The sequence below is a fragment of the Pistacia vera genome, unplaced genomic scaffold (genome assembly GCF_008641045.1).
Source record: "Pistacia vera cultivar Batoury unplaced genomic scaffold, PisVer_v2 Contig228, whole genome shotgun sequence".
Taxonomy (NCBI): domain Eukaryota; kingdom Viridiplantae; phylum Streptophyta; class Magnoliopsida; order Sapindales; family Anacardiaceae; genus Pistacia; species Pistacia vera.
Window position 1 is genome coordinate 1,199,014 of NW_022196033.1, and position 11,341 is coordinate 1,210,354.

The 11,341-nt window shown below is 37.7% G+C and overlaps 1 protein-coding gene and 1 long non-coding RNA gene across 2 annotated transcripts; one reads left to right on the top strand and one right to left on the bottom strand.

Moving 5' to 3' along the window:
• Positions 1-3,258: 3,258 nt before the first annotated feature.
• Positions 3,259-6,324, bottom strand: LOC116131062 (receptor-like protein 9DC3). Its single transcript, XM_031416706.1, has 4 exons — positions 6,313-6,324; positions 6,079-6,224; positions 5,354-6,013; positions 3,259-4,104 (listed from the first exon to the last, which is right to left on the bottom strand). Exons 1-4 carry the CDS (start codon positions 6,322-6,324, stop codon positions 3,372-3,374), a joined length of 1,551 nt encoding a protein of 516 aa, XP_031272566.1. The 3' UTR covers positions 3,259-3,371.
• Positions 6,325-9,287: 2,963 nt separating this feature from the next.
• Positions 9,288-10,988, top strand: LOC116131068. The gene is made up of 3 exons (XR_004128198.1): positions 9,288-9,626; positions 9,822-10,044; positions 10,125-10,988. It is a non-coding gene; the product is annotated as an uncharacterized LOC116131068 (long non-coding RNA).
• Positions 10,989-11,341: the final 353 nt, after the last annotated feature.

Sequence of the window (11,341 nt, forward strand, 5' to 3'; positions counted from 1 at the left end):
TCTTACTTTAAAGCAAAGAAAATTAATCCCATGACGTCAAGAAATTTATGTATATTTACCTGATTATCACAGTAGACCGACTTTGTGACTTGATTATCCACATGGATTTGAGTTGTGATACTTACTTGGCTATCTATGCTTGCTGGTTCTCTTTCCAAATACAATTCCAAACAATTTGTTCCAGGCTTTCGTGCCACATCAAATACAATATCTAAAGACTCATCATCAGTGATGGGCACAGGTATGAATTCCCGACAAGTTGGATACCTGCATATGATCATCATTTTAATTTGTTGCTGGTCAAACCGAGTAATCTCATACATCTTTTCCAGCAACTGATTGTGCGTTGTTTCATAGCTAACCCTGGTAGGCTTTGGGACAGCACCTTCATAAGTAATGCCTTGTGCTCCATTTGTTATCTTCCCATTCCAGTAACACATTAGTGTGACATTTTCTCTAGCCATCTTCTACCATTCACTAAGCAACCATATCATGATACAATATCAGCACCGTCTATACAAAGCTACAAAAATGCACATATAATTATCAGAAAAAGGGAACAAAACAATCAGTTATTCATCCTGCAAAAGATGGTCCATTTGCCATCATCCTAGATACACAGAAGCTAGTTGATTTAGAATCTTGAAAACCCGCCTACCATTCGTATCAGAACTAACATTCTAGGCCATTGATAAAGTGCTATCTATGAACTATCAAACCATTAAATTTCTGTCAAAAAAGCTTACAATTTACAAAAGTTATGCTAAATGAACATTCTATCATTTCTTGCACGCAGAAATCAAGATCATTGTCTTTCATCAACTTTATTCAAGTTACAGTACTTCCGTCAGTTCAATCTTAAGGCCAGGGTAGACCCATTTAAATGATAGAACTAAATGGTTTCTGTTCGTTGGGGGAAAATAACAAACAGTTAGAGTGCAAATGAATAAACCAAAAGAGAATTAACATCCGGCAAGAAATACCAACTGGGATATTCAAGAAATATCAATTAACACTGCGAAAATTACCTAAACTTGAATTTTCTGATGTTTGATTTGAGCTAGCTCTGTTTAATTGTTTCCTCGAAAGAACCGCGAGCTGTTGCACGAGTTCATTCACCGCGAGCTGTTTGCAGTTTGCACGAGATGATTCATTGATTAGAGGTTAAAGCCGAGTATACACCTGGCGTTTATATTGAAAATCTGTAATCACACTTAAAATGTTTGAAATGCCGGTCCTCAGAGGCAGTTAAAGTTACAAAATGGCCGTTACACCTTAAAAGGCCTTTTTTTTAAAAATAAATATAAGATTTTAAAACACCATGATTAGTAATTTTGAAACATTATTGTTAAGTTAAATTGAGTTATTATTAACAGGTATGATTTAAAAATTAACAAGAAAAAACTTTTAGGTTTGTTAATTTAGCTAAACACCCCAATAATAAAAAGTTTATAAATTGATAAAAATATCACCACCCATCCACAGTTGCAAGATTTTGGCCACCCCACCCTTGTCGGAATCTGGTGTCATTGCACACGACTGACCAGATTTGGCTGATCGTACACCGCTATGGCCTTTTTCGACCATATCCAAGAAAGAGACCAACTTTTCGGTCAGATCCGGCCACATCTAGCCATTAACAACAATCATAGATGTGGTCAGAGATCTAGCCGAAAAAAGCCAGATCGGTACACTACCGATTAGATCCAGTCGATAGTGCGTTATTATAATAAATATTAAAATTTAAACGAGTGATCATGATAGTGAGATGTTAAAATAATGACTTACCGAGATTAATCAAGATATACCTAAACTGTCTTAAACACCCTACTTTAAAAAGAAAATACTTGTATTCTATTAAAGTTTCTATATTACCCAAAATTTCTTCCAAAGCTTTTGTCGTTAATAAACTCTTAACGAGGCATTAAAACCTATTATATTATATGTGAGTAAATCTTATCAAATTGTTCTTCTATCATTTATCCAAAACGTAAAAAGCTTTTTTTTTATTATTATTATCTTTAAATTTTCATTAAGATTTTTATTATTTTATCATCCTAAGGTTAATGTAAACGTGTACATCTCTATCTTTGAACAAAGTTTAGTCGGGAGAGGATTGTACATACAGACACCATATGGCAGTAGCGACGACGACGTTTAACGGCATGACAAAGTACAGTTCATGCACAGTACGAACAACCAGAGAGAGCAAGAGGCCAAGACGAGCTCTCACTTCAGAGTTTCCCAAGCGAGGCCACACCATAATCGGGTGCTCCTAGGCGCAGGACAAGCCCAACTCTCTCCAATCAGACAACCATCTCTTCTTCGTTGTTAACATGGTCAGTTTTTTGTGCTCTTTAGTTATGCGTTTAATTATTGTTTAATGACATCATAAACCAGCAAAACAGCCCCACCACAAAAGCTGAAAAAAATTGAGCCTGGATCTTCTTCTTTCCTTGAGGTCTGCTTTCTGCACAATCCTAGATTCCCACCGAAAGAATTATTCTCAAATGTATCAAATTGTATCCCTTATGGTATGAGTCCTGTTTGAAGATTATTTGGGACATTGAAATATGAAAGGAATTTGAGGTCTACTAGTTGTTAAGGAATCTGTCCTGAGAGCTTGTTATTAGAAAGGTCCAAGGATTCCAGTGCTATTAGGTTTCCCATGGGTGGTGGGATAGGGCCTTTGAGGTCATTGTTAGAAAGAGCGAGAAAACGAAGCCCTTTGAATATTTGCGATGGCTGTTGGAATCTCTCCTTCAAATTTGTTGCCGAACGAAGTTTAAGATCTTTTGATATTCCAAGTCTATGCCTTTGGTTCTCATTTGCATTGAGTAACCGTAAATCAATGGTAAAAGATTAGCATTCTCATCAATGGAGTTCTCTATGATATTATAACATCTTTGTCTGGTTACCCAGAACGTAGAAGACGTACGGGTCGAAGAGTATTAGTATGTGATAGTAAATCTCAAGTTCGTGATTCAGGATGAGGAGTGAAATTGTCTTCATTCATACATAGGTCAAAATGTGAAGCTGCAAGCTTTCTTCTTCCCCTTTCATGGATAGCTCGACGTAATGAATAAGGTCAACAAGACCAAGACTTAATTAATCACAAAACAATGAAATAGCTAGATAAATTTAATTAATGCTATTGTAATGTTTTCTCCATCCATTAAGATTCTTCATAGATTACACAGTTATGCTTCAAGCAAGCTATCATAGAATTTATGATGACTAAATCTCGCCACTGCAAGAAGAAAACACAGCTGCATTTATTAACTGACATAAACATCTGTATTGGGACAAACCTGCGGGGTTTAAACTAATTATCCCTTTATTAATCTGTGAAGAAAAAGAAACAAGGCTGATTACGTTCTGTTTCTGTGAGCTCTGTTTCTCCCAATTGCTTTCATGGGTTTCTTCCTGAAAATCTTCATAAACCGTTCCTCTTTTCTAGGAGAGAAAGCATGGTCAAAAGCCACCCCAATAACTAGTCCACTTGCATACCCCATCAGAACTACTTTCCACCCAAATTCAAATGGAAACTTGGAGCCAGCAGGGTTTTCTTCATTCTTTGAAGGCCGAAACTTTTCGCATTTTTTTCCTATCTGCTTTCCACATAATCCTGGGTTCCCTTCAAATGAATTATTCTTAAACGTATCAAATTGCTTTCCTTGTGGTATGGGTCCTCTGAGATGGTTATTTGGGACATTGAAGTGTGAAAGGAATGTGAGGTCTTGTAGTTGCTGAGGGATCAATCCTGAGAGGTTGTTATTAGAAAGGTCCAATGATTCCATTGTTGTTAGGTTTGCTATGGATGGTGGGATGGGGCCTTTGAGATTATTGTTCGAAAGAACGAGAAATTGAAGCCCTTTCAGCTTTCCAATGGATGTTGGAATCTCTCCTTCAAATTTATTGCTGGAGAAAATAATGGCAGTCAAGAGATTTGAGATCTTTCCATATTCCAGCTCTACGCCTTTGGTACTCGTTTGCAATGAGTAACTGTAACTCACTGGTAAAAGATCAATTCTCTCATCGTCATAAGTGATTAATGAAACTTGTCCCAATCCCACCGTTTGCAAATATGCTAATGGACTTGCACTAACAATTTTCATGGCATGCCAAGATTTGAAGTATTTCAATGGAAGATTACCTATAAATCTATTATGAGAGAGATCAATAATCTACAGTTCCGGAAAGGCATAATCTGTTTCAGGCTCTTTCATTGCACCTTCCAATCTATTGGATTGTAAGATAAGAATCTTTAGCTTTGGAAGAGATTCTAGCCAAGATGGAAAAGTATCACTGATATGGTTATTTCCAAGATCAAGAAATTCTAGCTCTATACAACTGGCAAATGTTCTTGGGATCCTCGCTTAAATCAATCATCCTCAAATTTGACCCATTCACTAAGTTTTGAGGAATCCTTCCACAAAATTTGTTATTTTGCAAATTTAGTATCGATAGGTGATGACTTAAATTGCCCAAACAATGTGGAAGCCTGCCATTTAAGTTGTTGTGAGACAGATCAAGAACTCCCAACTGATTCAAATTGCATAGAGACAGTGGAATTTCTCCCGTAAGACTATTGTGTGAGACTAGATAGGTAGTGGTGGACAATGAGGGAATAGGAGTGGTCCTTGCAACTTATTTGACCTTACATCTACCGGATAGCCGATTCCATTAAAAAAAAAAAAACAGGGTGTTGGGCAAAGCCAATTATAAGATTGTTGGGAAGGTTCAAGGTAAGCATAAAATCTATGCTCAATTTCAAAAACCACCCAGGTATTGGGCCAGCTATCATGTTTGAGGAAAGGTCTAGAACCTCAATTGAGCTTGGTTCTGTAGGAAATTTGGGAACTCAATAAGGTTGCAAGACCACAATCTGAGAATTGAAAATTTCGGAAATTTTGTATGAACATTTGTTTTGGTCAATAATGATAAATTGTTTGAAGTGAGAAGTAAAGTGCCTAAACTTTTGAGTTTCTTAAGAAGCATGTCCATATCCACTGTGCCACTTCGATTATTTGAACCAAGGTCAAGCACTTCAAGGTTCTCAAGGTCATACAGAGCACTAGAAAATGGACCTTGCAATTGATTTGACCCAAGTGCAAGAAGATTAAGTTGTATTAGGTTTCTAATTTGATGAGGGATATGGCCGGTCAATTGATTGGATGACAATGATAGAGCCTCTAATTAGTTTAGGTTCATGAGCCAGTATGGGATAGGACCGTTTAATTGATTGTGGCTCATACATAAATAAGTAAGATGTGTTAAGCTCATGAGCCAAGAGGGAATTTTACCAACTAAGTTGATTCGTGAAAGGCCTAAAAAAGTAAGTTTACTATACTTGGCCATCCATGACAGTGAACCAGAATCTTGGCTTGAAAAACTGTTATAAGAAGGGTGCAATTCTTCTAGAGAAGAAAGATTTCCAATGACAATTGGCAACTCGCCAGAAAATTCATTTCCATTTAAGTATAGATAAGTAATCTTGGTGAGATTACCAAGTGAAGATGGAATTGATCTTGAAAAACTGCAATTACTAATATCCAGGAGAAGCAAGGAACCAAGATTTCGTATTGAATATGGAATCTTACCGGAGAATCCCGTGCCGGCAAGTCTCAAATCTTCAAGGGGACTGTTCATTTCAAATTCTGGCAAGTATCCAGAGAGACTTGGATTGTATCTCACACTAAGAACGTGAAGGTTGGGTAATTGGAATATCTTTGCTGGGAATTCACCTTGCAATTCGCACTCTCTGAGGGATAAGGCAGTCAACGAAGATAAATTTGCCAAGATATCAAGTACTGATGAAGAAATGTTGACCTTATCAAGAAATAGCACTTTGAGGTGAGTTAACTTCTCAACTAGACTTTTCAGACCTGGCTTTTGGAGCTCCAAGTTAACATTAAACGAAGCGTCAAGGGTCTCCAACTTTGAGAGCTCTAGGATCTCCGATGGTATTTTACCAGAAAAGCCAGAACCATAAAGATCCAGATATGATAAACTGGAAAGATTCATCATTTGAGAATGGATTTTGGAGCCATTAAAGAAGTTATCAGCAGGCTAAGCCATTCGAGATGGACAAGTTGGAAGAGACTGCTACTAGAGTTTATAGAACCATAGAGGCAGCTACTAGTGAGGTTAAGTGCGATCACATGACCAGTAACCTCATTGCAGGTGACGCCATCCCATGAGCAGCAGTCTTCATCTGCCTTCTAGGATGCAACCTTCAGATAAGCAAAAGGATCATAAGAAGAAAAGTTATCAATAATTAGGCTATCATTAACTGCAACAAGAAAGAACGCTCATCATCATGATAGAGTGCCTGCACAAAAGAAGTGAAGTGAACAAGTCCTACAAAATGAATTAATGAGAGCCAAAGAATTAAGCGCATAAGTGAGAAGAAACTTAAGGATAACCCCATAATTTAGGTAACTATATCAGATAATGAAGACATTGCACTTAAGCATTATAGGAGGATTGCGATGAATTTATAGGCAGGTGGTAATTGTTGTCATAAACAGCCGGCCAAAGAATATTAATGAATTGGCAAACTCAAGATGGTGTTAAAATGAATCAAGCCGGCTCTAATAAGTCGGCATCAGCATAATCTCAATCTTCGTCCTTTCTTTTGCCCTTTTGTTCAAAGTTCAAATGAGATGAGTATGACCAAGTCTTTAACTGATTGTACTTGAAATTTTCCTGAACCATAATGGGATTGTCGTTGTAATATCCGAAATATTGTTCCCACCATAGGGTGTGAAGATGTATCTGATGGAATATGAAATGCTAAAATGAAATATTCCAATCAAATATTCAGAATTTCTCCATTGATTTTTTACTGATTTACCACCACAACATTATGATAATATGATGAGATATTGTATTTCCTTTATTGCTTATTCTTTTCATGAATAAATTAGACGTTGTGCAGAATGCAATACACACAATATTCAGAATTTATCTTCAGCATAATATACTCTCTCTCTCTCTCTCTCTCTCTCTCTCTGCCTCTCTTGCTGGCTCAACTCTGACATGGTATCTGCCTCTTTTCTAAACCAGCTTCCGCCACTTTTCTCCTTTCCTGTAAACACAAACACTGCTTTCCTACAAACACAAAACACTCCATTAGAATAACCAAACATCGTCACAGATGGCCACAAACCAGCTTTCAACCACTCCAGAATAAGAACAAGGCCTACCCGGCCCACAATCAAAAGTCCAAAATAAGCCCACAGATAATCCAGCCCAAAATGATCAAACCTCAGCCTCATCAGGCCTGACCCAGCCCTCATCCTCACTAGGCCTAAACCAACAATCTGACCCAATGACTAACCCACTTCGATGCCTTCTCAGAACTATTTTCCAACCACATTCATATAGAAACTTCGAGCCTGCAGGATCTGCTTCTTTCTTTGAGGGCTGAAAACTTTATTTTAGTTTTTTTCAGGCCCATTGCCCTGATCGGGGAGGTATTCAATTTGGTGATAATACTAGGAAATGGAATCCAGGAATGACGCCTTATCTCTATGCAAAGCATAGAGGCATTCATATTACAAATGTATTCACGTCCACAACCACAATGCCATTTCGGCTCAAATTGAGAATCCAAAGTAAAACTTTCTGGGATCAGCCCAAGTCCTGAAAAGGTTTCGTCCATATGTTGGAAAGATTGGATTTTGATTTAGAAAACTTCAGAAGTTAGAATTCAATATCCCAACAAAACAAAAAAAAGAAAAACAAATCATGATTAAAAACCAACAAAAAAAAAGTTGTGGGAGCAGAAATCGAGGCTCAGATTCAGCTTTGAGTGGACACAACTTGAAAGTAAAACCCTTGATGAGTTCAATGGCTGCAACATGGAGATGTATCCAGGTTGCCCCGCCAAGAAACGGGTGTCCAAGAAAGAGCCCAACTCAAAGCCAGAAAACTTCATCACAGCCTCATTGCATTCACCATTGAAGAAAGAGAGAGAGAGACTTGGGATATTTATGATGGATTAAGAGTAAACAACATGTTCCCACCCATATGCTGGAAGATTGGATTTGAAAACTTGATAAGTTCATTCACTTAGAATCCAATTTCCCAACAAATCATAATAATAAAAAAAAAAATTAAAAAAAAAAAGATAGTGGGAGCAGAGATCGAGGCTCAGATTCAGCTTTGAGTGGACACAACTTGAAAGTGAGTTCAATGGCTGCAACATGGAGCTGTATCCGGGTTGCCCCGCCAAGAAATGGGTCTCCAAGAAAGAGCCCAACTCAAAGCCAGAAAACTTCATCACAGCCTCATTGCATTCACCTTTGAAGAAAGAGAGAGAGACTTGGGATATTTATAATGAATTAAGAGTAAACGACTTTTTCCCACCCATATATTGGAAAGATTGGATTTTGATTTAGAAAACTTGGTAAGTTTGTTTCCTTTCCAAGCTTAGTCGCCTTAGAATTCAAAAATAGCTACCGGGAGCAGAAATCGAGGCTCAGATTCAGCTTTGAGTGGACACAACTTGAAAGTGAAACCCTTGAGGAGTTCAATGGCTGCAACTGTCATGGAGATGTATCCGGGTTGCCCCGCCAAGAAACGGGTCTCCAAGAAAGAGCCCAACTCAAAGCCAGAAAACTTCATCACAGCCTCATTGCATTCACCTCTGAAGAAAGAGAGAGAGAGAGAGACTTGGGATGAATTATTTGAAGCAGAAAGGTCATTTCGGTGCAAAAGCATACATTATCATACATACATATAGAAAGAGAGAGAGAGAGAGAACGAAAGACAGAGACTCTCGGCCATTTCACAATAACCTCAATCTGAAGAGTGTCATTACTTTGCCAGAAACCCCAGAGAGAAAGAGGCTCAGATTCGCCTTTTATCAGACAAAGATCGAAACTTTACCACCATGGCCGCAGCAACAAGCACTTTTCAAAAATACCCAGAAGCCGCCTGGCCATGATGAGCAAGGATTCCCCACCGTCGGATCATTTCACATAGAAAACAAGCGTCATCATCACAGCCTCGTCACAGAGACAGAGAGAGAGAGAGAGAAAGAGATCAGAGCGTGTTGTGCTTGTGTTGTTCTGTTGGGAAGCTAAGAATGGTAATGTTGCTGTTGGTGATGGTGGGTAACCTTGCCTGTGCAAATCACTGGCTTCACTGACAAATCAAAGGGAAGGGACAATGACCCTTCGAGAGCAAAGCCTCATTCTTAAACTAATGAGTTTGTGGGTAGTAAATTGTCGTCAAGGCAAACTTCGGGTGGGAAGACGATGTAGTTCGGCCATTTGGAAACCCCAAAAGGCAAAAGCCTCTGTGAGTTGGTCTGATGTATTTATGCTTGGTGGAACTTGGTTCTGGTTTGTTATTCCCAATTTACCCTTGTGCTGTTTCTATTGTGTTATTACCAATTTACCCTTGGGTCGATTCCAAGTATCTAGTCACCTACTAGTTACATACATTCTTACCATCTTCCTACTGTTTGCACGGGTTCCAAAGATCAACCGGAGGTTCCACCTATGGATTCCAAAGATGAATCAGTGATTCCAGTTTTGAATTCTATGGGTCAATCAGAGCTTACACCCCTTTTTGTGAAGCTTTCTTTCCATAAGAGAGAGCTCACTCAAATGGTATCTACTTTCGAACCAAAGAAATTTTCACTTTGAAAAATGTTTGGTGGAGCGGTTTCTTTAAAGAATTTTCAGTAATTTATTTATACTACATTTTGAAGTCCAGATTGTTAGTACATTGCAGGTTTTTAAATAGTTCAGAATTGAGAATTTCCGGCCATGTGTTTAATATTTCTACCGTCTCTTGGCATGCAGAAAATGGGGATGCTTGCGGTTCTTGTTTGTTTAGCTTTGTATGTCTGGGCGATCTTTGGTTAGCATAAAGGAAGTGTGAAGATGTCATCGTCTGCAATTTGGTTTTCGACTCTAGCTTGTTTTGGTTCAGGGGAAGAAGGATGATTTGAAGAAGCAGCTTGATGTTAAGTATGATGAGAATGAGAAGGCAACTTGGGATTACTACTTGCAATGTTGGTTAGAGGTAATTTTGTTTCTTCTTCTTCAAATTTGATCATAAATGAATGAAATTGTCTTATTTTTTCTGGTTTGTTTCAAGAACAGGATGAGGGAGTGGATCTGAAGCAACTCGGTCTCAATCAACAGGATCAGAATCTGAAGCAACTTGGTCTCAATCAACAAGATCAGAATCTGAAGCAACGTCTTCTTGTTCTTAAATGGCAAGTACCACTTCAATAGAACATGAATAGATTAAAGTATGGAGTGGTTAAACGGTACCTCTTTCACTATTCTTATCATTATAACTTGTCTATAACAATGGACCTATACCTTTTCAGGATAGACTTGTCATGGCAAACTGATCAATCTTGGACTAATGAAAATTATATAAGTAGTAACTTTTCACAATGAAGAGTAAATCTAAAATGAAACTATCGTTTGTAATAGTGAAGGTGATTGGTATTAAGATGATAGTGTTGATTGTAATAGTGAAAGGTGATTAGTATTAAGATGATAGTATCGTAACGATCTTTTGCAATAGTGAAGAGTGATTCACATTAAGATGAAATAGTTGCAGGGGTGAACAACAAATGATTATGAACAATGGAAGAGAATGACTGATGTATTATTGTTCAAATGTTGTATCACCAATCCTTTTGAGACGCTACAGGCGAACCCTACATCGAATTATTGTATGATGTCTTATAACTTTTTCTCTTGTTCTTTCTTTCAGGTTTTTTACAAGCCGTCTTTCATAGTGTGGCAAGCCATTGGTTTCTTCATCATCTGTTTAGTGCCATTTATGATTGCCTCATTCGTACTTGACAATAAGAATCAGTTGTTGTTCTTTATCCAAAAACCTAGTCCATCTTGCACTTAAGGTGACTCTTGGTGGCGATTTCATTGACAGTTGATCCTTCTTTGTGTAGCACTTACCGAACATCCGTACTGACATCAAGATTATTGTCAATTCCATATTTTTTGTACATATTTTTTAATGCAGAACACAATTAAATCATGAGAATGAACTGAACACTTCAATTTTTAGTTGTTTCTTATCTACTTGAACCTTATTTACTGTGTTGAGAGCCAATATGAGAATGCATTTCACTAAGTGCTTTTATTAATGTATTCATGTGCACCACCACACGGTTAACTTCAGCCATCAAGTGTTGAAACTACTGCACTCTCATGTTGAAATGTTGGATTTTATTTCAGCAATTCAAGCGTCCTCTGAACTTGAGAAATTTAATCCCTTTCCAAGCTTACACACAAACAAAAAACAAAACCAAATTATAAACACAAAACATTGATAAAATGAA

What these genes read in the sequence shown, in the direction of transcription:
- LOC116131062 (XM_031416706.1), bottom strand. An exon ending in CAACTTGTCCATCTCGAATG is followed by an intron (nt 6,014 to 6,078) that starts GCTTAGCCTGCT and finishes GAATCTTTCCAG; the next exon opens with TTTATCATATCTGGATCTTT. An exon ending in TCACTGTCATGGATGGCCAA is followed by an intron (nt 4,105 to 5,353) that starts GTATAGTAAACT and finishes GAAAATTGTTAG; the next exon opens with TGCAAGTCCATTAGCATATT.